The sequence below is a fragment of the Garra rufa genome, chromosome 23, assembly GCF_049309525.1.
Source record: "Garra rufa chromosome 23, GarRuf1.0, whole genome shotgun sequence".
Classification (NCBI taxonomy): domain Eukaryota; kingdom Metazoa; phylum Chordata; class Actinopteri; order Cypriniformes; family Cyprinidae; genus Garra; species Garra rufa.
This window is the reverse complement of record NC_133383.1, coordinates 2042343-2068006: the sequence shown is the minus strand read 5'-3', so window position 1 is coordinate 2068006 and position 25664 is coordinate 2042343. Positions and strand designations below refer to the sequence as shown.

Genomic DNA, 25664 nt, shown 5'->3' with positions numbered 1-25664 from the left:
GAGGCGTCAGGAATCATCGCTTCACTTAAGACTCCTTCTTTCGCCTTCCCTCAGGGAATAACAATGATGTGCTACTGTACGGCTGCTTATGAATGACTGTCCGGCGTCAGACAGAGAATGATGCTCCTCTCAGAGTGTCCTAATCCTGTTATATGTAAGCGGCTGTGGTAAGTCACTTTGAACACCGCTTCTGGGCTAATTTATGAGCGGCGCGCTGCCCTCGCGGGAGCTACAAAACTCACCAGGAGCATTCAGAGAGATCTACTGACTGTAGAGCTGAGTGCCATCATTCACACAAACCTACGGTTAAAAGCGATCGGGACTCACATGAAAGACATATAAACTATACGTGTATGTCTGATTGATTGTAATATAATTAAACTATGCCACAGCAAAGTAAATGCCGTGCTAATGTGGGTGAATATGAATTCATGTTTTCTAAAAGCCTTGCATGATGTGTTAGTATCTTTGATTTCCAGTCCGTCTAGAACATTTTTGTTTACTACTCAAGCTATAAGATCTACATACTGTAAGTACTAACATCCACTGAATACTTGCTATTAATAAAATATACTAGTTACCACTGGGATACAGACTAGTCAGAACTAAATAATTTATATCTGAATGACAGATTCCTACTGATATCAATGGCAAACATTTGAAATATGTTACTAGTAACAAAAGAATAGTTATTCGTCACTACTGAAATCATACAAGTAAAATGACAAGTTCTAGTATTTCATTAATAAGGACTAGAATCTCAGAAATAAGTACTAGTGTTTCATAAGTATTAGTATCTACTGAATACATACTTCTATAGCATAAATAAGTGCTAGTATCTAATGAATGAGTACTAGTATATAATAAGCATTTCATGAAAAAGTGCTAGTATCTTATACATACTAGTATCTCAGAAAAAAGTCCTAATATATCATAAATAAATACTAGTATCTAATAAATAAGTACTAGTATCTAATAAGTAGTATTTAAAGAATGAGTACTAGCATTTCATAAATAAGCACTAGTATCTAATAAGTACTAGTATTTCATAAACGCTGCTAGTATCTTATACATACTAGTATCTCAGAAAAAAAGTACTAGTATTTCATAAATAATAAGTCCTAATATATCATAAATAAGTACTAGTATATCATAAGTAGTATTTAAATAATGAGTATCTACTAAATAAGTACTAGCATTTCATAAAAAAGTGCTAGTATCTTATACATACTAGTGTCTCAGAAAAAAAGTACTAGTATTTCATAAATACGTCCTAATATATCATAAATAAGTACTAGTATCTAATGAATAAGCACTAGTATCTCATAAGTACTAGTATTTCATGTAAAGTGCTAGTATCTTATACATGCGTACTAGTATCTCAGAAAAAAGCACTAGTATTTCATAATAAATACTAGTATCTGATGAATAAGTACTAGTATGTCAAATAAGTACTAGTATCTAAAGAATGAGTACTAGTATTTCATAAATAAGTACTAGTACTTCTTAATAAGTACTAATACTATAAAGTACTAATATCATAAAAAAGTCCTAGTATCTTATACATGCGTACTGGTATCTCAGAAAAAAGTACTAGTATTTCATAAATAAGTCCTAATATATCATAAATAAGTACTAGTATCTAATAAATAAGTACTAGTATATCATAAGTAGTATTTAAATAATGAGTATCTACTAAATAAGTACTAGCATTTCATAAAAAAAGTGCTAGTATCTTATACATACTAGTATCTCAGAAAAAAAGTACTAGTATTTCATAAATAATAAGTCTTAATATATCATAAAAAAAGTCCTAGTATCTTATACATGCGTACTGGTATCTCAGAAAAAAGTACTAGTGTTTCATAAACACATACTAGTATCTCATAAGTACTAGTATCTAATGAATAAGTATTATTATTTCATAAATAAGTAACTAGTACTTATTTATGAAATACTAATACATATTCATAAGTAATAAATAAGTACTAGTTTCCAATCAATAAGTACTAGTATGCAATGTATAAGTAGTATCTTCTAAAAAACCTAAAGAATTAGGACTAGTACTTAATGGAACAGATACTAGTATCTCATAAATAAGTACTAGTTTCCAATCAATACGTACTAGTATTTAATAAGGACTAGTATTTCATAAAGAAGTTCTAGTATCTAATGAATGAGTATCTTCTAAAAAAAACCTAAAGAATTAGGACTAGTACTTAATGGACCAGATACTAGTAGCTAAAAAATTCTAATAGCAGGAAAATGGACACTAGTATGTTTTACAGGTTTATTTGTTAAATGGCTTGCCATACTGCCTGTAGTTTGTGTTTATGGGTCAGGCTGTAACGTTCTCTTTAACAGCCACACTGGCCTGATCCTCATAAAAGCAGAAGCTACAATAAGCGTCTGACACTGCAAACCACGGGATGACTTTAAGATTGAACTGACCTGAGTTTGGCACGATCAGATGGCCTCCGAGAGCGTTGAAGGAGCCGAAGGCCGTGCACGAGGGGTCCCAGGAGCGCACCAGTGTCTGCGTGCGGCGGCTGATGGTGTCGTTGTCGATCAGCGCGTGCGGGAGTTTGGGTGAGAGTTTGGACGAGATGTCGGACAGGTCCTCTTGCGGCGTCACCAGACCGGACGAGTTGTACACCTTGATCTTCAGGTTGGGCAGCGGGTCCAGCAGAGGAGAGTTGGTCATGGGGATCTTGTCGGCGACGTCGTGGAGAGCGTAAACGGGACCTCTGTACATGGCAGCGGCTGACGTCAGGTCAGGAGGAGCTGTCAGCAGATCCGCTACACACAGAAAAACACATCAGATACAGATCCAATACATCTTCATTCAGTTTTCCTGTCTTAACCAGCTACTGCATGAGAGACAGGAGACACAGTGGTAATATTATTAATAGTCAGAGTACTAGTACCTCATAAGTACTGGTATATCATAAATAAGTTCTAGTATCTCTAATGTACTAGTATCTAATAAATTAATACTAATATATCATAAATAAGTACTAGTATCTCATAAGTACTAATATTTCATAAATACTAGTTTCTCATAAGTACTAATATTTCATAAATACTAGTTTCTCATAAGTACTAATATTTCACAAATACTAGTTTCTCATAAGTACTAATATTTCACAAATACTAGTTTCTCATAAGTACTAATATTTCACAAATACTAGTTTCTCATAAGTACTAATATTTCACAAATACTAGTTTCTCATAAGTACTAATATTTCACAAATACTAGTTTCTCATAAGTACTAATATTTCACAAATACTAGTTTCTCATAAGTACTAATATTTCACAAATACTAGTTTCTCATAAGTACTAATATTTCACAAATACTAGTTTCTCATAAGTACTAATATTTCACAAATACTAGTTTCTCATAAGTACTAATATTTCACAAATACTAGTTTCTCATAAGTACTAATATTTCACAAATACTAGTTTCTCATAAGTACTAATATTTCACAAATACTAGTATCTCATAAGTACTAATATTTCATAAATACTAGTTTCTCATAAGTACTAATATTTCATAAATACTAGTTTCTCATAAGTACTAATATTTCACAAATACTAGTTTCTCATAAGTACTAATATTTCACAAATACTAGTTTCTCATAAGTACAAATATTTCACAAATACTAGTTTCTCATAAGTACTAATATTTCATAAATACTAGTTTCTCATAAGTACTAATATTTCACAAATACTAGTTTCTCATAAGTACTAATATTTCACAAATACTAGTTTCTCATAAGTACTAATATTTCATAAATAAGTACTAGTATTTCATAAGTACTAGTTTCTAATAAGTACTAATATTTCATAAATAAGTACTAGTATTTCATAAATAGTAACTAGCAAGTAGTAAGTAGTATCTAATGAATAAGTATCTCATAAGTACTAATATTTCACAAATACTAGTTTCTCATAAGTACTAATATTTCACAAATACTAGTTTCTCATAAGTACTAATATTTCACAAATACTAGTTTCTCATAAGTACTAATATTTCATAAATAAGTACTAGTATTTCATAAGTACTAGTTTCTAATAAGTACTAATATTTCATAAATAAGTACTAGTATTTCATAAATAGTAACTAGTATCTCATAAGTACTAATATTTCATAAATAAGTACTAGTATTTCATAAATAGTAACTAGTTTCTCATAAGTACTAATATTTCATAAATAAGTACTAGTATTTCATAAATAGTAACTAGTATCTCATAAGTACTAATATTTCATAAATAAGTACTAGTATTTCATAAATAGTAACTAGTTTCTCATAAGTACTAATATTTCATAAATAAGTACTAGTATTTCATAAATAGTAACTAGTATCTTATAAGTACTAATATTTCATAAGTACTAGTATCTCATAAGTACTAATATTTCATAAATAAGTACTAGTATTTCATAAATAGTAACTAGTTTCTCATAAGTACTAATATTTCATAAATAAGTACTAGTATTTCATAAATAGTAACTAGTATCTCATAAGTACTAATATTTCATAAATAAGTACTAGTATTTCATAAATAGTAACTAGTTTCTCATAAGTACTAATATTTCATAAATAAGTACTAGTATTTCATAAATAGTAACTAGTATCTCATAAGTACTAATATTTCATAAATAAGTACTAGTATTTCATAAATAGTAACTAGTATCTCATAAGTACTAATATTTCATAAATAAGTACTAGTATTTCATAAATAGTAACTAGTATCTTATAAGTACTAATATTTCATAAATAAGTACTAGTATCTCATAATAAGTACTAGTATTTCATAAATAGTTACTAGTATTTCATAAATAAGTACTAGTTTCTCATAAGTACTAATATTTCATAAATAAGTACTAGTATTTCATAAATAGTAACTAGTATCTCATAAGTACTAATATTTCATAAATAAGTACTAGTATTTCATAAATAGTAACTAGTATCTTATAAGTACTAATATTTCATAAGTACTAGTATCTCATAAGTACTAATATTTCATAAATAAGTACTAGTATTTCATAAATAAGTACTAGTATTTCATAAATAAGTACTAGTATTTCATAAATAGTAACTAGTATCTTATAAGTACTAATATTTCATAAATAAGTACTAGTATTTCATAAATAGTAACTAGTATCTCATAAGTACTAATATTTCATAAATAAGTACTAGTATTTCATAAATAGTAACTAGTATCTTATAAGTACTAATATTTCATAAGTACTAGTATCTCATAAGTACTAGTATTTCATAAATAGTAACTAGTATCTCATAAGTACTAATATTTCATAAATAAGTACTAGTAATTCATAAATAGTAACTAGTATCTTATAAGGACTAATATTTCATAAATACTAGTTTCTCATAAGTACTAATATTTCACAAATACTAGTTTCTCATAAGTACTAATATTTCACAAATACTAGTATCTCATAAGTACTAGTATTTCATAAATAAGTACTAGTTTCTCATAAGTACTAATATTTCATAAATAAGTACTAGTTTCTAATAAGTACTAATATTTCATAAATAAGTACTAGTATTTCATAAATAGTAACTAGTATCTTATAAGTACTAATATTTCATAAGTACTAGTATCTCATAAGTACTAGTATTTCATAAATAAGTACTAGTTTCTCATAAATACTGGTATTTCATAAATAAGTACTAGTATTTCATAAATAGTAACTAGTATCTTATAAGTACTAATATTTCATAAGTACTAGTATCTCATAAGTACTAGTATTTCATAAATAAGTACTAGTTTCTCATAAGTACTAGTATTTCATAAATAAGTACTAGTATTTCATAAATAGTAACTAGTATCTCATAAGTACTAATATTTCATAAATAAGTACTAGTATTTCATAAATAGTAACTAGTATCTCATAAGTACTAATATTTCATAAATAAGTACTAGTATTTCATAAATAGTAACTAGTATCTCATAAGTACTAATATTTCATAAGTACTAGTATCTCATAAGTACTAATATTTCATAAATAAGTACTAGTATTTCATAAATAGTAACTAGTATCTTATAAGTACTAATATTTCATAAATAAGTACTAGTATTTCATAAATAGTAACTAGTATCTTATAAGTACTAATATTTCATAAGTACTAATATTTCATAAATAGTAACTAGTATCTCATAAGTACTAATATTTCATAAGTACTAGTATCTCATAAGTACTAATATTTCATAAATAAGTACTAGTATTTCATAAATAAGTACTAGTTTCTCATAAGTACTAGTATTTCATAAATAAGTACTAGTATTTCATAAATAGTAACTAGTATCTCATAAGTACTAATATTTCATAAATAAGTACTAGTATTTCATAAATAGTAACTAGTATCTCATAAGTACTAATATTTCATAAGTACTAGTATCTCATAAGTACTAATATTTCATAAATAAGTACTAGTATTTCATAAATAGTAACTAGTATCTTATAAGTACTAATATTTCATAAATAAGTACTAGTATTTCATAAATAGTAACTAGTATCTTATAAGTACTAATATTTCATAAATAAGTACTAGTATCTCATAATAAGTACTAGTATTTCATAAATAGTTACTAGTATTTCATAAATAAGTACTAGTTTCTCATAAGTACTAATATTTCATAAATAAGTACTAGTATTTCATAAGTACTAATATTTCATAAATAAGTACTAGTATTTCATAAATAAGTACTAGTTTCTCATAAGTACTAGTATTTCATAAATAAGTACTAGTATTTCATAAATAGTAACTAGTATCTCATAAGTACTAATATTTCATAAATAAGTACTAGTATTTCATAAATAGTAACTAGTATCTCATAAGTACTAATATTTCATAAGTACTAGTATCTCATAAGTACTAATATTTCATAAATAAGTACTAGTATTTCATAAATAGTAACTAGTATCTTATAAGTACTAATATTTCATAAGTACTAGTATCTCATAAGTACTAATATTTCATAAATAAGTACTAGTATTTCATAAATAGTAACTAGTATCTTATAAGTACTAATATTTCATAAATAAGTACTAGTATTTCATAAATAGTAACTAGTATCTTATAAGTACTAATATTTCATAAGTACTAATATTTCATAAATAGTAACTAGTATCTTATAAGTACTAATATTTCATAAGTACTAGTATCTCATAAGTACTAGTATTTCATAAATAAGTACTAGTTTCTCATAAGTATTAGTGAATTTTGTTAATTTGGTTTCTATTTTATGTTTAAATTCTTTGTGCAAACCTGTGGCATCTGTTTAGCACATCATGCTGGTAAACGTCATGAATGCATGTGAGGTAAATCTTGTGGCTAATATTTATTTGCGGCCTGATGAAGCGCTTCTCCCTGAAGAGCGGCGTACATTCAGGGGCGAACAAAGTCATCATTAGTCTTTTTCCTCGTTAGTCTCTTTCCCTGGTTACGGCAGACAGCGGCGTCTCTGAGGGCAGCGGATGGACAGCAGATGCTGCTTTATCCTTCACAGGTACACTGATGAATATTCATGAGCGTGCGGCGAGTGGGCGGGGCCTCGTGACTCTTTCACACCACGTTGCGCTGCTGTTGAACTGACAGCGCTGTTATGCTCTCGTCTCCATGACTGCAGGAGTTGTGGAAACCATGGCAACCCATCACTGGATCACACGATTCACAGCAACTCGACACAAATCTGCTGCTAAGAGCCAATGTGGGGCGAGTTATGTTCATTATAGCCATTTAATGCAATTTAGGTCTGTCCAAATGGCACAACCAACTACAAAAATAAAGAAGCTAATCTTCTGAAATTAGACGAGTGTTCACCTAGTTTACTATTCTGCCATCATTTACTCACTTCCATGTCATTTCTGGTCTAAACAACATTGGACCCCATTCACTTTCATTATATGGACAATTTCTTCTGTTGCTCAGAAGATAATGGTGTTATTTTGGAATCATTGAGATACTATTATAGTTATTTTTTTTAAATAATATTTTTACCCTTTTTTATATTTTCTGTTTTCATTTTAATTGTTGTTCATTTTAGTAATTGTGAGTGTTTTTTTTATTTCAGTTTTATTTATTTTAGTACATCATATTACTACTACGGTAAATGACAAATAAAAATATTACATTGGCAACTAACTGAAATAGAAAAAAATTAAAGTTAATTTTAATAAAAATTTTTAGTTTTGAATTATTATTATTATTATTATTATTATTATTGTAATTGTTATTTTACAGTGATTTTAAGTTTCAGCAATTTTTAGTGTTTTGCCATTTACCATTATTTATTTTTATTTCAATATTATTATAATAATAATTGTTATTATTATTATTATTATTATTATTATTATTATTATTATTATTATTCATTTTATTACATCAGATTAATCCTAAATGAACATGAGAAATGTTGCTCTAGTTACTAACCTACTAAAATATGTCTTTTAATTGAATTGAATTGAATTTAATTTAAAAATTCCCAAGTAACAACGTTTTTAACTCTGGATTAAAAAAAAAAATCATACAACATTTCTCCTTTAAATTAGGTTTTTAATGTATTAGGGAAGTATTAGACTAGTATTAGACCTATAAACAATTATTTTGAAGTACCAGAGTTTTAAATTAATAACATTTAATATTATATAATTAATAATAAAGTAATTACTTAAAAAAATGAAATGAAATTGAATTATTTGAATAAAATAAAATAAAATTTAAATGTCATTTTTTTGTACATCAGGTTAATACTAAATGAAAATGAGAAATTTGCTTTGGTAACTAATTAAAAGTAAACACACATTCTATTTATTTAATTTAATTTCATTTCATCTCATCTTTTCTTATCTTTTGTTATTTTTTTCCCCCCCAAGTAACTTTTTTTTAATGGTTTTAGTTTTAGTTAATGATAATAACCCCGGAATAAAACAATCATACAGGTTTGGACCAACATTTTACCTTTAAATTTGGTTTTTAAAGTATTATAAAAGAACTGGAATATTATATTGGAATTTTCCATCATTAACCATCATCAGAGAACTGTAAATTCACACCTATGGTTTTAAATGATTGAATTATTCACCTAGAGAAATACTTTAGCTCTAATAGTTTCAATGGATAAAAATGAGTACACAGTAGTCTTTGTCTCTTCACCAGAGTGAAGTTTGCTAGAATAAATGAAGTGTTTTGCAGCTGAAAGTGTCTCCAGCCTAATTTCCGACTCCGTCTCGTTCCTCTGTTTACACGCCGCTGCCGTAACACCTCTCGCTGATGGGTAATTAACACTCAATGTGCCAGACAGACGCAGCTAATTACAGCCTCATGATAACGTGCAGATTGCCTTGACATCAAGGTGGCAGGTTTTCTAATGATTTGCTTCTCCTGCGCCGAATCACGAGCGTCAGGGAGATTCTGACACACATCAGTTCTCCGTCACCTACCGCATTCATCATCGACAAATCACTCTTTCTGTCAGTCAATTGATCAGATTTCTCTTTGTGTCAATGTCACTGGAATGACAAGACTGGAAGGAAGTGACAGACTATTTTTCATTGGTATTTGTAACCATTTACTACTGTTTTTGAAAAATTCTGAATTTATCTGTTAAAAAATACTGTAAAATTGTGAAATATTATTGTGATTTCAAATACCCTTTTTTCTATGTGAATAGCTGTTCAAATGTAATTTATTTCTGTGATCAAACCTGAATTTTCAGCATCATTACTGCAGTCTTCAGAAATCTTTCTAATATGCTGATTTGCTGCTCAAGAAACATTTCTGATTATTAGCAATGTTGAAAACAGTTGTGCTGCCCAATACTTTTATAGAAAGAAAAAAAAACTATTTATTTGAAATATAAATCTTTTGTAAAATGATAAATATCTTTACTAGCACTTTAGTGTCCAATTTAATGTGTCCATGGTGAAAAAACAAAAGATTTGTTAATATTTGTATTAATATTGATTAAATTATAATTTTTTTTTATATAAACAGTATTGTTCTACAAATAAAAAAACAAAAAAATGATAATAATATGAATTATGCTGGTCATATTATTTTTCATATGTAAACACTACCATTCTATAAATATATAATAATAAGAATAAGAATAATAATTAATATTATTATTTGTATTGGTCATATTCTTTTTTTCAATATGTAAATAATAATAATAATAATAATAATAATAATAATAATAATAATAATAATAATAATAATAATAATACAGTACTACAATACTACTAGTAGTCATCCATCTAGTCAAATTAATTTCCTGGAAATTCACCAAAATAATATAATAAGTATATTAATAATAATAATAATATAAAAATTCAAAAATAAAGTAATTATTAAAAACATCATGTTTATTTTTGCTGGAAATTCACCAAAATAATATAATAATTTTAATTAATATAATAATATAACAAAAATTCAAAAATAAAGTTATTATTATTATAATTAAAAATAAAATTACATTTATGTTTGTTGGAAAGTAACAAAATTAATTTATTAAAATGTAATATCAATAATAATAATCATCATCATCATTATTAATATTATTATTATACTTTATTTGATATTACATTTATTATTATATTTATTATATATTTATACTATATGATATTTTTATATGTAAACATTACCATTCTATAATAACAATAATACAAATGTAAGTAGTCATCAAGCTACTAAAATCAGTATTATGTTATTTTATTATTATTGGTCATATTTTATTTTTATATGTAAACACTACCATTCTATAATAATAATAACAATAATAATAATAATAATAATAACAATAATAATAATAATACAAATGTAAGTAGTCATCAAGCTAGTAAAATCGGTATTATGTTATTTTATTATTATTGGTCATATTTTATTTTTATATGTAAACACTACCATTCTATAATAACAATAACAATAACAATAATAATAATAATAATAATAATAATAATAATAATAATAATACAAATGTAAGTAGTCATCAAGCTAGTAAAATCAGAATTATTATTATTTTTTATTATTATTGGTCATATTTTATTTTTATATGTAAACACTACCATTCTATAATAATAATAATAATAATAATAATAATAATAATAATAAAAATGTAAGTAGTCATCAAGCTAGTAAAATAATAATAATAATAATTATTATTATTATTATTATTATTGGTCAATTTTTTTATATGTACACACTACCATTCTATAATAACAATAACAAAAAATAATAATAATAATAATAATAATACACTACCATTCTATAATAACAATAACAAAAAATAATAATAATAATAATAATTATTATTATTATTATTATTATTATTATTGGTCAATTTTTTTTATATGTACACACTACCATTCTATAATAACAACAATAATAATAATAATAATAATAATATTAATGTAAGTAGTCATCAAGCTAGTAAAATCATTATTATTATTATTATTATTTTTATTATTATTAGTCAAATTTTTATATGTAAACACTACCATTCTATAACAATAGTAATAATAATAACAACAACAAGTAGTTTATTTAAGTAGATATCAAGCTAGTAAAATTATTAATGATTATTATTATTATTATTATTATTATTATTATATTTGTTATTAAATGTACAAATTTTTTTGCAGGAAACAACAAAATAAAATAATAATTACAATTATTATTATTTATTTTGGTGCATTTCCAGCAAAAATAAACACGATTTTTATCTTGAATAATATTATTTTTAAACAAAAATCACATTTATTTTTGCTGAAAATGTAAAAAATGAATAATTATTATTATATTATTTTGTAGACATACCAATATATAGTAGGACCTAGTATGATTTCAATAAAATAAAAATGAACAAAAATGATGTAAAAAGACAAGTTTTTGTGAAATAATGTCCCATATACTGTAAGTCCAGAAGATGAGAAAGATACCTGTGCGCGCCGTCTTAATGTTGACCGGCTGGAATCCTCCGTTGAGCGCCGACGAATCCATGATGTCCGAGTCGAAGTCTCGGTGGTTCTTCCGGTAGACGAACAGCGCCACGATGACGGAAATCACCAAACACATGATGACGGCGATGACGATGCCCACGTACAGAGCCACGTCATCCGTGCTGGGAGCCGCTGGACGGACAAACACACACAGATCAGACTGATTTACAGCACTTTTATTAAAGCTGTGTCTAATTAGGAGATTCTATCTGCGATATCGCCAATATCCGTTCTTACTGATCGCTCGGGATATTAACAACTCAAGACTTCATTACGACACGGATGAACACAGTCTGCTGATGGCAAACAGGTTTGAATATCAAACACAAACTAACAGGAACACTTAGATCCTACACCTGGTCATGAATCATCTCCCAAAACATCAGATCATTTACATCCAGTCACAACCTCAAACGCTTTTGTAATATTCGTTTGACTGTTTTGAGACTTTCGCACTGATGTCAGACTAATTCATTTATTTAATATGAATCATACATCAATCCTCACATCTTCTGGCCAACAAAGTTTAAATAAACAGAGAAAAGTAATCAAAGGAGAAAATAGCAAATATTTATTCACTGATGAACCACATTTTAATTGATTGGAAATTCAACAATTATTATTAGCATTAATATTTATTTATTTATATGAATAAATATATCTAAACTGCATTTATATTTGCAGGAAATTCAACAAAAATAATAATACAATTACAATATTTATTTTTTTATTGTTCTATTTGCTGGAAGGTAAAAACAAACAATGTATTCAAGCGATTTTTTAAATATTTTATTTTATTTTATTTTGGTGAATTACCGGCTAAAATAAATGTTATACATTTACTATTATTATTATTATTATTATTATTATTGAACAACATGTTTATTTCAGCTGCAAATATAATGTAAAAATGTAATGTAAAAAATCTTATTAATAATAAAAATGTAATGTAAAAAAATCTTATTAATAAATATATTTATATAAATATATTTATTCATTTATTTGTACAAACTACAATTATATTTATATACTTGCTGGAATATACAAAAAATATATAAATATAAATGTGAATTATTATTATTATTATTATTATTATTATTATTATTATTATTATTATTAATAAATGTATAACATTTCTTTTTGCAGTAAGTTAAACTAAAAAGTATTATTATTATTTTTTACTGTTACATTATTATTACTATTATATTTTGGGGAATTTACAGCAAAATTAAATGTTATACATTTAATAATAATTATTATTATTCAACAAAATAAGTAAAAGAAATATATAAATATGAATGTGGAAAGCAAAATATATATATATAAATGTGAATTGCTATAATTAAATGAATTGTGCTGAAATTCAACAAAAAAGTATTATCGTTATTATTATATTTTAGTGAATTTACAGCAAAACAAATGTTATACATTAAATAATAATAATACATTTTTATTATTATTAAAAGTATTATTATTCAACAAAATAAGTAAAAAATTATAAATATAAATGTGGAAAGTAAAAAAATATATAAATATAAAGGTGAATTATTATTATTATTATTATTATTATTATTATTATTATTAAATATATAACATTTATTTGTGCTGAAAATTCAACATATATTATTATTATATATTGGTAAATTTACAGCATAAATAAATGTTACACATTTAATAATAATAATAATTATTTTCAACAATCATGTTTATTTCTGCTGAAAATTTAACAAACATTCTTATTAATAATACATTATTTATTTGTATAAACTACAATTATATTTTTCTATTTGCTGGAAAGTAAAACAAAATATATTAATATAAATGTTAATTATTATTATTATTATTATTATTTTAACAATAAATGTATAATATTTATTTTTTGCTGGAAATTCAACAAAATAAAACAATCATTATTATTATTATTATTATTGCAAATAATAAACAATTTATTTACCATTTATTGCAATTATTATTTTTTTAAAGTTTATTTTTGCTGGAAATTTATCTAAAAAAAATGTATTTGCTGAAAATTCAGCAAAATAAAACAATTATTATTATGATTATTATTATTATAGCAAATAATAATAATAAACAATTTATTTATTACAATTTTATTTTTTTGAAGTTTATTTTTGCTGGAAATGTAACTAAAAATGTTAATATTTATAATAAAATTAATTATATATATATATATATATATATATATATATAATTTTTTTGTTTTTATTTAGTTGAATTCCCAATATATAGTATTTTAACAAAATAAAAATGAAATAAATAGACTCGTAATGTAAGGTTTGTCACACCACACAGAACCATTACAAGTGTTTGTGAAACAATGTTAGATTTACTGTAAGTCCAATAAACACAGAAGATAAGAGAGATAAGCTGTATTATGAGACAGACAGATACAGTACAGAAAAGTCAGATGACAGAGAGAAATAAAGCAGATGAAAACACAAGCTTCAGATCCATCTTTGCTCACTTCATTACAGCTAACGTCCAGAAATCAGACACGTCTCTCCTCCATTCATGCCGTCACTCCTCACATCTTTTTCCACCCTCGGCTCTTTGCGTCTCTCAAACGTCCCCGTGATTATGTGCAACAGAAACTGGCCTATGCAGCGTTTGACAAGCCGTCATTAGAAGCAATACTTTGCCCTCATTTCCATAGAAACGGTCCCTTTGTCCCGCTGATAATTGTGAAAAATGCAATTTCCTGTCAAAGCGGTGACGGGTGTAATATAAAGGTGTCCGTGGGCCTCCGGCGACAGAAAAACCTTGAGATGCCATTGATTCCCGCATCAATACGGACCTCCTGACTGACCGCTTTAACCAAAGCATGTTTCTAATTCTCTCATTTGTGTCGTATTGAACTCTCCGAGAGCCAAAACACTCCAGGTGAGGCACAGATTCATTGAAGGAGTGCTGGGATTCTCACATCCAGCAGCAGAGGGCGCTGTCAGCCATTAAACCTCACTGACTCTGTCCACAACTGCATCCTATTTCTGGACTATTTATACTACTGTATGTGTGTCTGTGCGGATGTTCTGTGTGCATGAGTTGCATGGCATAAATTATGTCTTTTAGGTTTGTAAATACAAGTAATACTCAAACAAATGCACTTTCATACAATTTTTTTTTAAAAGGAGGAATGCATCTTTAATACAATTGTTTGTCTTATTGCACTGATTTTTTTTTTTTTTTAGACTTGATGTGCACACATGTTAAATTAAGTGACAAAATGAGTGAGAAATCTATCAGTACAGTGAGACAAAACCACTTGAAAGTGTTGCTTTCAAGCTGGACCTTCTTGTTTTCATTTTATTTATTGTCGTTATTATTATTACCTTATAATATATTATATTGGTATTTATTTTTATTGCTATTATCAAATAAAAATAAATAAAAAATAAAAAACTAAACCCATTTTTATCTATTTAATAAATTTATTTTACATCCGGATTCCTGTTATTTAATTTCTTATTTTATTTTACACCCTGATTCATTTTCATTTTAGAATTTATTTTTATTACTATAATCAATAATATGTGACCCTGGAGCACAAAACCAGTCATAAGTCGCTGGGGTATATTTGTAGCAATAGGCAAAAATACACTGTAAGGGTCAAAATTATCGATTTTTCTTTTATGCCAAAAATCATCAGCATATTAAGCAAAGATCATGTTCCATGAAGATATTTTGTAAAATTTCTACCATAAATATATAAAAACTTGATTTTTGATTAGTAATATGCATTGCTAAGAACTTCATTTCAGCAACTTTTAAGGCGATTTTCTCAATATTTAGATTTTCTTGCACCCTCAGATTCCAGATCTTCAAGTAGTTGTATCTCAGACAAACATTGTCCCATTTTAACAAACAATATATTAATGGAAAGTTTATTTACTCAGCTTTCAGATGACGTAAGAATCTCAATTTCGACAAATTTACACTTATGACTGGTTTTGTGGTCCAGGGTCACATATATATATTATATACATAAAAAACACATTAAGTAAATGAGTAAAAAGGTTGAATTAAATAACATTAAGTACAAAAAAATATATATTATATATTATATATAAAACATACTCCAATAATCTATCTACAACTGTGAAAAACCTTTTTTTTTGTCCCAATGGACTAATTTAGAAAATATAATTATTTTTATAAATTTTGTTTTGGAGCCTAAGGGGCATAATTTTTGCGTCTAAAAATGCGAAACAGTATTCACACTGTTAACAAAAGCTTGCACAGCTTGCCCCGCCTCTGGGCTCTTCTAATTGGTCCACTGTTTTGGAAATGACATTGATGAGAAGCGCTGGATATAAAAGGTGAAATTCTTTTAAATGAAATTCTGGAATATGATACTAAATCAATGAGCCCTCAGTAGGCGTCAGTGTAGAGTGTGCAGTGTGCAGTCAGTGTTTGTGCAGATGATGTAAAGTGTCTACTCTATTATGTATAATGGTTTATGAGTGAGCTGTAATAACCTGCTGTGAGCTTTCATTCAGATGAACCTGCAGTTCTTACTTTGATTAAACCATCCTTGAGTCAATCCGGACACTGTGAGTGTGATCACACACATATGTGACCCTGGAGCACAAAACCAGTCTTAAGTCGCTGGGGTATATTTGTAGCAATAGCCAAAAATACATTGTATGGGTCAAAATTATTGATTTTTCTTTTATGTCAAAAATCATTAGGAAATTAAGTAAAGATCATGTTCCATGAAGATTTTTTGTAAAATTCCTACTGTAAACATGTTAAAATGTAATTTTTGATTAGTAATATGCATTGTTAGGAACTTAATTTGGACAACTTTAAAGGTGATTTTCTCAGTATTTTTGATTTTTTTGCATCCTCAGATTTCTGATTTCAAATAGATGTATCTCAGTCAAATATTGTCCTATCCTAACAAACCATACATCAATAGAAAGCTTATTCATTGAGCTTTCATATGATGTATATATCTCAGTTTTGTAAAATTTAACCTTATGACTGGTTTTGTGGTCCAGGGTCACATATGTGAGTGTGTGAATATATTTGGAATTTTTTACTGCTAAATTCTGAAAAAACAGAGTTGTTAATTATTGGACCTAAAACCTCTGCATGTAATAACCTAAAACACAGTCTAATACTCAATGACTGCTCTGTCAATTCGCCGTCATCAGTCAGGAACCTAGGTGTGCTATTCGATAGCAATCTTTCCTTCGAAAGCCACATTTCTAACATTTGCAAAACTAATCTAAAAAATATATCGAAATTACGACCTATGCTACGTTAATCCATGCTTTCATGACCTCAAGGATAGATTATTGTAATGCTTTATTGGGTGGTTGTTCTGCAAAACTTGTATTGTAAAAAGCGCTGTATTAATAATCTTGACTTGACTTGTGTGTGTGTGTGTGTGTGTGTGTGTGTGTGTGTGTGTGTGTGTGTGTGTGTGTGTGTGTGTGTGTGCATGCCTGCAGCTGCTGCGCTTTTAAAGGTAGCAGCAATCAAAGTCACGATCAGCGCGGCACGGCCCCTCATCGAGTTTAATCACTGTGACATTACAAATTAATCTCACTAATGTGAACGCTGCCCTCTAAAAGCAGACGCTCTGACCTGCGGCTCCGCTCCGCCGTCTGCAACACACGCAGCAAACACAAAGAGCTTTACATCTCCACACGTAAAGAGTCTGAGAGTAGAAATGAAAAAATACGAAGATTTTTCGGGATATAAATTGCGGTTGTGATTTAAAATGTACTTTAAAAAAAGCTTCAGTTTTGATGTGCTTGTATGGCTAAACTAAATATATGATTATATCAATGTGATTATGAATTATTATTATCGTTATTAGTAGTAGCAGTAGTAGTTTAATTTATTTATAAACATTTACAATGTTTACAATTACATAAATAATTATTACTATTGTAAAAAAGGAAGTCTTTAAGAAAAACAATTATCTTTGCAATTATTACTTAATAAAATATTAAAAATAATTAAATATCATTGTGATATTTAACTGTGAAATAAAATGCAAGTATTTAAGAAAAACTATTATATTATTATTATTAAGATTATAAAAATAAATACGAATTAATAGAAAATAAAAAATATTACAATATTAGTATTGTTACTATTATAATATTTCACTGTTAAATGTAGTATTTAAGAAAAACAACAACAATGACTATATTATGATTAGTATTTTATCACTATTATAAACATTTATAACATAAGAAATACTAAATTATTACTATTTCAAAAAAGACAGTCTTTAAGAACAATTATAATACGAAATAAGAAATATTACTATTGTTACTATTAAAATATTTCACTATAAAATGTTGTATTTAAGAAAAACTATTATTATTATTATTATTATTATAATTATGTAAAGACATTTAAATTACAAGAAATATTAAATTACTATTGTTTAAGAACAATTCTTGTAATTATTATTACTTCATAAAATATTAAAAATAAAAACATTTACATTTACAATTACATTATATTATAAAGATAAGAAAAATTAATGTTAAGAAATATTGCTATTGTAATATTTCACTGTAAAATTCTGTATTAAAAACTACTAATATTATTATTATTACTAAACAAATATTAAACAATAACAAAAAAGTATTACAATATGTATTGTGACATTTTAAAGTATTTAAAAATAATTATATTACTACTACTATTTATATTTATTATAATTACATTATATAATGTTAGATATAACAATTTTTATTTTTCACTTATAAATATTTAACAAGCAAAATAAGAAATATTACTATTGTAATATTTAACTGTTAAATAAAAAATAATACTAAAAACAATAATTGTATTCATTTATACAGCATAACAGTGAAATTACAATACTAATATTATAATACTAATATTTGCCTGTAATTATTTTGTCTTTTTAGAATAACAGCCTGTTTATAAGTGTTTCTCATCACACATTTGGATTTAAAAATGACAATTAACACTTGCTTTTGCGTAAGAAGAAGGGTCCTACAGGCTTGGAACAATGTGAGTGTGAATGAACGACAAATGTATCTTTTTTCTGCCTGAAAATTCGCTCTAAACAAAATCCTGAAAGAGGAAGCTGCTCGGCTCCTATAGGACGGTGAAGTCGACCAGTTTGGAGACGGCGTGCGATTGAGGATTGGGATACGGTCACGAGCGCGAGAGGAACTGATGCTATCGATCTCTGTGTGATCTGAGGGAGCCTGCGGGCCGGAGAGACACCGGCTAACGGCCTTTGATTATCTGCCAGACTCTTAGCCCCGGAGGTGACCTGGCGTTTCCACACGCGTGACGCACTCGCACCGCATCCCAAACACTAGAAAACAGAGAGCCAGCAAACACACAGATCTATTCCTGGTCATTTGGACGACACAGATACTCCCTCATTTCTCTCTAAACTCAGGGATCTTCTGTATTATTCATAAACTTCCACCATTACACTCCACCATGCGCAAATCTATTCCTGGTCAGTCGGCTGACTGCTTAAATGATACATTAACATGAGAAATCTTTCCCCGGAAGCTAGCTGAAATGATACGCTTTTATATTTTATTTCTGTTCATGTTTATTTGGTTATTCAGAGTTTTTTTTTTTTAGTATCATTAAAAGTATATATTTTTTTGTCTTTATTTAAGAACTATCCTTTTAAATGTGTGATATGAAGGGTTGATATTGTAAATATGCAGCTTAAACCAGACTAAATTGGTTTGCTGGACTTATCACTTTAGAATATCTTGTGTACACAGTTTTGGTCACATATTCTGGTCTGATTTGCTGGTCTCAGCTGGTTTAGATGCTCTCCAAGGCTTGTTGCAAGCCCAAAACCTTTCTAAAACCAGCAAAGCAGACCAGACTATGTGATCAAAACCACTTAAAATTTCTAGTCTATGAAGATTGGGTCACACAGTCTGGTCTGTTTTGCTACTTTTAGAAAGGTTTTGGGCTTGTATCAAGTTTTGGAGACCATTTAAGCCAGTCCAGACTTAGCTGATCTAAGTTGGGTTTGACAGGCACCCAAGCTTGATTCAAGCCCAAATCCCATCTAAGTTATTTTGGCCATGTATTCTGGTCTGATTTGCTGGTCTCAGCTGGTTTAGATGCTCTCCAAGGCTTGTTACAAGCTCAAAACCTTTCTAAAACCAGCAAAGCAGACCAGACTATGTGACCAAAACCACTTAAAACTTCTAGTCTATGAAGATTCGGTCACACAGTCTGGTCTGTTTTGCTACTTTGAGAAGGGTTTTGGGCTTGTATCAAGTTTTGGAGACCATTTAAGCCAGTTCAGACTTAGCTGATCTAAACTGGGTTTGACAGGCACCCAAGCTTTATACAAGGCCAAAACCACTTTAAAACCAGCAAAACAGACCAGACAGGGTGAGCAATCTGTGTAGTCTAAGTTATTTTGGCCATGTATTCTGGTCTGTTTTGCTGGTCTCAGCTGGTTTAAATGGTCTCCCTGGCTTGATACAAGCCCAAAATCTATTTAAAACCACCAAGCCTAGAAGTTCATCTTCTTAAACGGTCTAGTCTGATGATTTGATCACCCAATCTGGTTTGTTTTGCTGGTTTTAGAAGGGTTTTGAGCTTGTTTCAAGTTTTGGAGACTGTCTAAGCCAGTTCAGACCATCTTAGAAACGCATTATGGTCTGTTTTGCTGGTTTAGATAGTCTCCCAAGCTTGATACTAGCCGTAAGCCCTTCTAAAACCAGCAAAACAGACCAGACTAGGTGACCAAAACCAATTTAGACTGTCTAGTTTGGTCTGTTTTGCTGTTTTTTGAAGGGTTTTGGGCTTGTATCGAGTTTTAGAGATCAGTTTAGGTCAGCTTAGATATGGATTCTTACATGTTTTGCTGGTTTCAGCTGATCTAAGATGGTTAATATAACTACAGGCCCAAAACCTTTCTAAAAACAACAAAACAGTCCAGACTAGGAGGCCAAACCACCTTAGACTGTCTATTCTGGTCTGTTTAGCAGGTTTTCAAAGGGGTTTGGGCTTTTATCAAGTTTCAGAGACCATCTAAGCCAGTTCAGACCAGTTTAGACATGTATTCTGTTCTGCTTTGCTGGTCTCAGCTGCTTTAGACAGTCACCCACGCTAAATACAAACCTAAAACCTATTTAAAGCCAGCAAAATAGACCAGACTAGGTGACCAAACCACCTTAGACGGTCTAGTCTGGTCTGTTTTGCTTGTATCAAGCCTAAGAGTCCATCTAACCTTCTTAAACCATCCAGTCTGCGATGATTTGGTCACCCAGTTCAAACTATTTTGCTGGTTTTAGAAGGGTCTTGGGCTTTTATCAAGTTCTGGAGACAGTCTAAGTCAGTCCAGACCAGCTAGGACATGTATTCTGGTCTGTTTTGCTGGTCTCAGCTGGTCTAAGCTGGTTTAGACAATCACCCAAGCATAATACAAGCCCCAAACCCCTCTAAAACTGGCAAAACAGACCCAACTAAGTGAGCAAACCACCTTAGACTGTTAAGTCTGGTCTGTTTGGTCTGAGTCCATGTAACCACCTTAAACTGTCAAGTCTATTATGATTTGGTCATCTACTCTGGTCTGTTTTGCTGGTTTTACAAGGGTTTTGGGCTCAGACAAGTAAAAACAAGTAGATTTATTTCTGAAGCAAAGCTGCATTTGATATTAAGACTTGTTTCTGACATTTCCTGAAAATAAGTCAGTTTTGTCTCACTGCACTGGTAGATTTCTCACTTTTTCTTATTCTGTCACTTATTTCAACTTCTCACTTGAAGTGAATCCACCAGTGCAGAATAACAAAACACACTTGTATCAAAGAAACGTTCTTCTTTAAAAGTAAGTAGTGTTGCTTCTGAACTACATTTATTTTGTTCCAAGTATTATTTTCTGTTGTCGGTCAGTCGGCTGACACGGATACTCGCTATTTTCTCTTCTGCATTATTCATACATTTCCACCATCTTATATGCTGCTATCTTTAACAAAGATATCAGGGTAAACGATGACTCTCTACAGGAGCATAAAGACGCTCATATTCCGGCCCGTACGGACGCGGCCAATCTAGTGGAGGGATGAAAGTCCGCCGATATCATCTGAGCGTGCAACTCTCCCGTCCGGTGCTCGTACTTTGATGATAAAGCGGCACACTCAGCGGGGTGAGCACTAAAATGTATCGCTGAGATTAATACATTTCTTTGAACATGAGGGACTGTAGGTAGAAGGGAGAGCCAGAAAGAGAGAGAGGAAAACAGGCTGGAAATAAAAAGCATTATTGAGCGGTTGCGCTGGTGAGACGGCCGAGAGACAGACACATTTCCTCAGCTGGCGATCACAGCAGCCATGTGTGAAAGAGATGCCCAAGGATTCAGGGGCCGAGAAGAGCCGCTCCACACCACCAAACACACACACACACACACACACACACACACACACACACAACACACACACACACACACACACACACACACACACACACACACACACACACACACACACACACACACACACACACACACACACACACACACACACACACAAACACACACACACACACACACACACACACACAAACACACACACACACACACACAAACCACTGCAGAGTTCATTTCATTACCATTACCAGCAAATCGAGCTGTAACCTAATTCACTTCTTTTAATTTTTCCATTTACTTCACCTTATTTACTTTCTATTTTGTCTATTTCTGTATGTTAAAGCAACAGATCACTCAGACCCGAACATTCCGGCTGTTTCAAACATTTTAAACCTGTATGTCTTTATACAGGAAACATATTGTCTCTAAACAACACTGACTTTCATTGGTTGGAGAAGAAAACACTGAGACGTTTTGTTTTGAATTACATGAGAGTGAGAAAATGATGACGGAATTACATTTTTGGGTGAACTACCCCTTCAAATGTGTGATATAAAGGGTTAATATTGTAAATAAGCAGTTTAAACCAGACTAAGTTGGTTAACTGGGCGTATCTAGTCTAAGATGGTGTTTCAGGCTTGATAAAGGCACAAAACCCTTCTAAAACCAGTAAAATAGACCAGACTGGGTGAGGAAAACTGTATAGTCTAAGGTGTCTTGCTCAAGTATTCTTGTCTGTTTTGCTGGTTTAAGCTGGTTTAAATGGTCTCCCAGGCCTAATACAAGCCCAAAGCTCCTTTAGAAGCAGCAAAACAGATCAGACTGGTTGACCAAATCATTTCAGACCAGACAGTGTAGTGTGGTGTGCCAGCCTAAGCCGGCTTAGATAGACTTCTAGACTTGATACAAGCAAAACAGACCAGACTAGACAGTCTAAGGTGGTTTGGTCACCTAGTGCTTGCTGGTTTTAGAAGGGTTTTGACGACTACTGTATGTGACCAAACCACCTTAGACTGTCTAGTCTGGTCTGTATTGCTTGTATCAAGTCCATCTAAACCATCTTAGACCAGTTAACCACATTAGACAGTCTATCATGCAATGATTTGGTCACCCAGCCTGGTCTGTTTTCTGGTTTTAAGCCTAGGTGACCATCTAATCCAGATTATACTGTCAAACCACCTTAGATTTAACCACCGTAGCTGGTTTAGACAGGCACCCAAGCTTAATACAAGCCTAAAACCCCCTCTAAAACTAGCAAAACAGACCAGGTGACCAAAACCACCCTAGACCATCTAATTTAGTCTGTTTTGCTCAAGCCTAGGAGTCCATCTAACCTTCTTAAACTTTCCAGTCTATGAAGATTTGCTCACAAAGTCTGGTCGGTTTTGCTGGTTTTAGAAGGGTTTTGGGCTTGTATGAAGTTTCAGAGACCATCTAAGCCAATTCAAACCAGCTTAGACATGTATTGTGGTCTGTTTTGATGGTCTCGACTGGACTAGATAGGCACCCAAGTGTAATACAAGCTAAACTAAAACCAGCAAAACAGACCAGGCTAGGTGACCAAACTACCTTAGACTGTCTAGTCTGGTCTGTTTTGCTTGTATCAAGCCTACACTGTAAAACGTTTTCACCAGTTTCAACCTAAAAACTTAAGTTTAGCAGCTGCATTAAACTTTTAAGTTAAATCAACTTTAAAGTACAAGTAATTTCAACTCATAAGTTAAATCGACTTAAAAGTACAAGTCATTTTAACTAATTTTATTGTCATGAGTTGAAATGAATAGTAGTTTTAAGTTGACTTAACTTAAAATGTTAAGGCAGCTGCTGAACTTCTGTTTTTAAGTTGAAACTGGTAAAAACTTTTTACAGTGTAGGTGTCCATGTAACCTCCTTAAACTGTCTCGTCTATGATGACTTGGTCAAACAGTTAAAATGTTTTGCTGGTTTTCGAAGGGTTTTGAGCTTGTATCATGTTTCAGGGACCAGTTCAGTCAAGCTTAAATATGTATTCTGGTCTGTTTTGCTGCTTTCAGCTGATCTAAGCTGGTTCAGACAGTCACCCAAGCTGAATGCAAGCCCACAATTTGATTTGGTCACACAGACTGGTCTGTTTTGCCGGTTTTCAAAGGGTTTTGGGCTTATATCAAATTTCAGAGAGCAGTTTAGACAAGCTTATATATGTATTCTGGTCTGTTTTGCTGCTTTCAGCTGGTCTAAGCTGGTTCAGACAGTCACCCAAGCTGAATACAACCCCAAAATTTGATCTGGCCTGTTTTTCTGGTTTTAAAAGGGTTTTGTGCCTGTATTGAGTTTTGGAGACCACCTAAACCAGTTCAGATGATCTTACATCAGTTTAGACCATCTTAGACTAGTTTAAGCTGTTTTTCAGACTCTTAAGAAAGAAAATGAAATGGTATGAACAGAGAAAACGAATAAGGAGGAAACGAGGAAGGTTTGGAGACGCATGCAAACAGAAATCAATGAAATGAAGGACTCACATGGATGTGGCAGAGCATTGCTCTTGTCTGTGGGTTCGGAGGACTTCTGATATAAGGAACCTTTGGGAGAGAGGGAGGGATGGAGGGTGAGGGATGAAAATCAAATTCAACACAATCGGATTGAACAAAATCAAACAAGCCAACAAAGACATGAGCGATGACGGCGGCCGCGGCCGATTCTTCTCCATTTGGTGTCACTTTCACCCTCTCCTGGACTCTTCCTGCAGACAAACGACGCGCGAGCGAACGCCGCCATCCGTCAGCCGCGTTTTAGTGCTTCATTAGGACTAACGAGCCAGTGGGATGGATGGTTTTAAGCTGATAAACAGTGCTGGAGTCAATGAGTCAAAAGCACTCGCAGGCTCACATCTGACACATGGACATGAGGAATCGGCCTCTCCGCTGCACTCTCAGACGAGCCGGACGCTATTAGAGCGGAGACGCCCGCTAATGTAGCATGAGCAACGGCCCTAAATCACACCCGCACTGACTACAGGAGCCCGATGGGCCCCGAGACTCAAGCGTATCTGCATATCGAGAGAGAAAGAGAGAGCAAGAGCGTACGGCCGCAGGGCTGCATTTCCATCAAACGCTTCGATGCTGCTGATTTCTTTCCTGCATTCTCTACTGAAAAAGGAAGTTGAGTGAAATTGCATGAATGAAGACGAACCAAAGACATGTTTGGATGTAGAAAACGGGCAAACAATGACGTCTTGGATGGGAGAGGGGAGGCAGACGGGTAGATCCGTCGAAGGACAGGGAAAT

At 30.5% G+C, this 25664-nt stretch overlaps 1 protein-coding gene across 1 annotated transcript in view; it reads right to left on the bottom strand.

The window, feature by feature from the left end:
• Window positions 1–25664, bottom strand: part of unc5cb (unc-5 netrin receptor Cb) — a 43958-nt gene that overhangs the window by 5093 nt on the left and 13201 nt on the right. Inside the window, exons 4-6 of the mRNA XM_073830186.1 lie at window positions 24900–24959; window positions 11967–12158; window positions 2452–2799 (exon numbers count right to left, since the gene is read on the bottom strand). Coding sequence (XP_073686287.1) covers window positions 2452–2799; window positions 11967–12158; window positions 24900–24959 — 600 coding nt within the window. The remainder of the gene's footprint in view (window positions 1–2451; window positions 2800–11966; window positions 12159–24899; window positions 24960–25664) is intronic.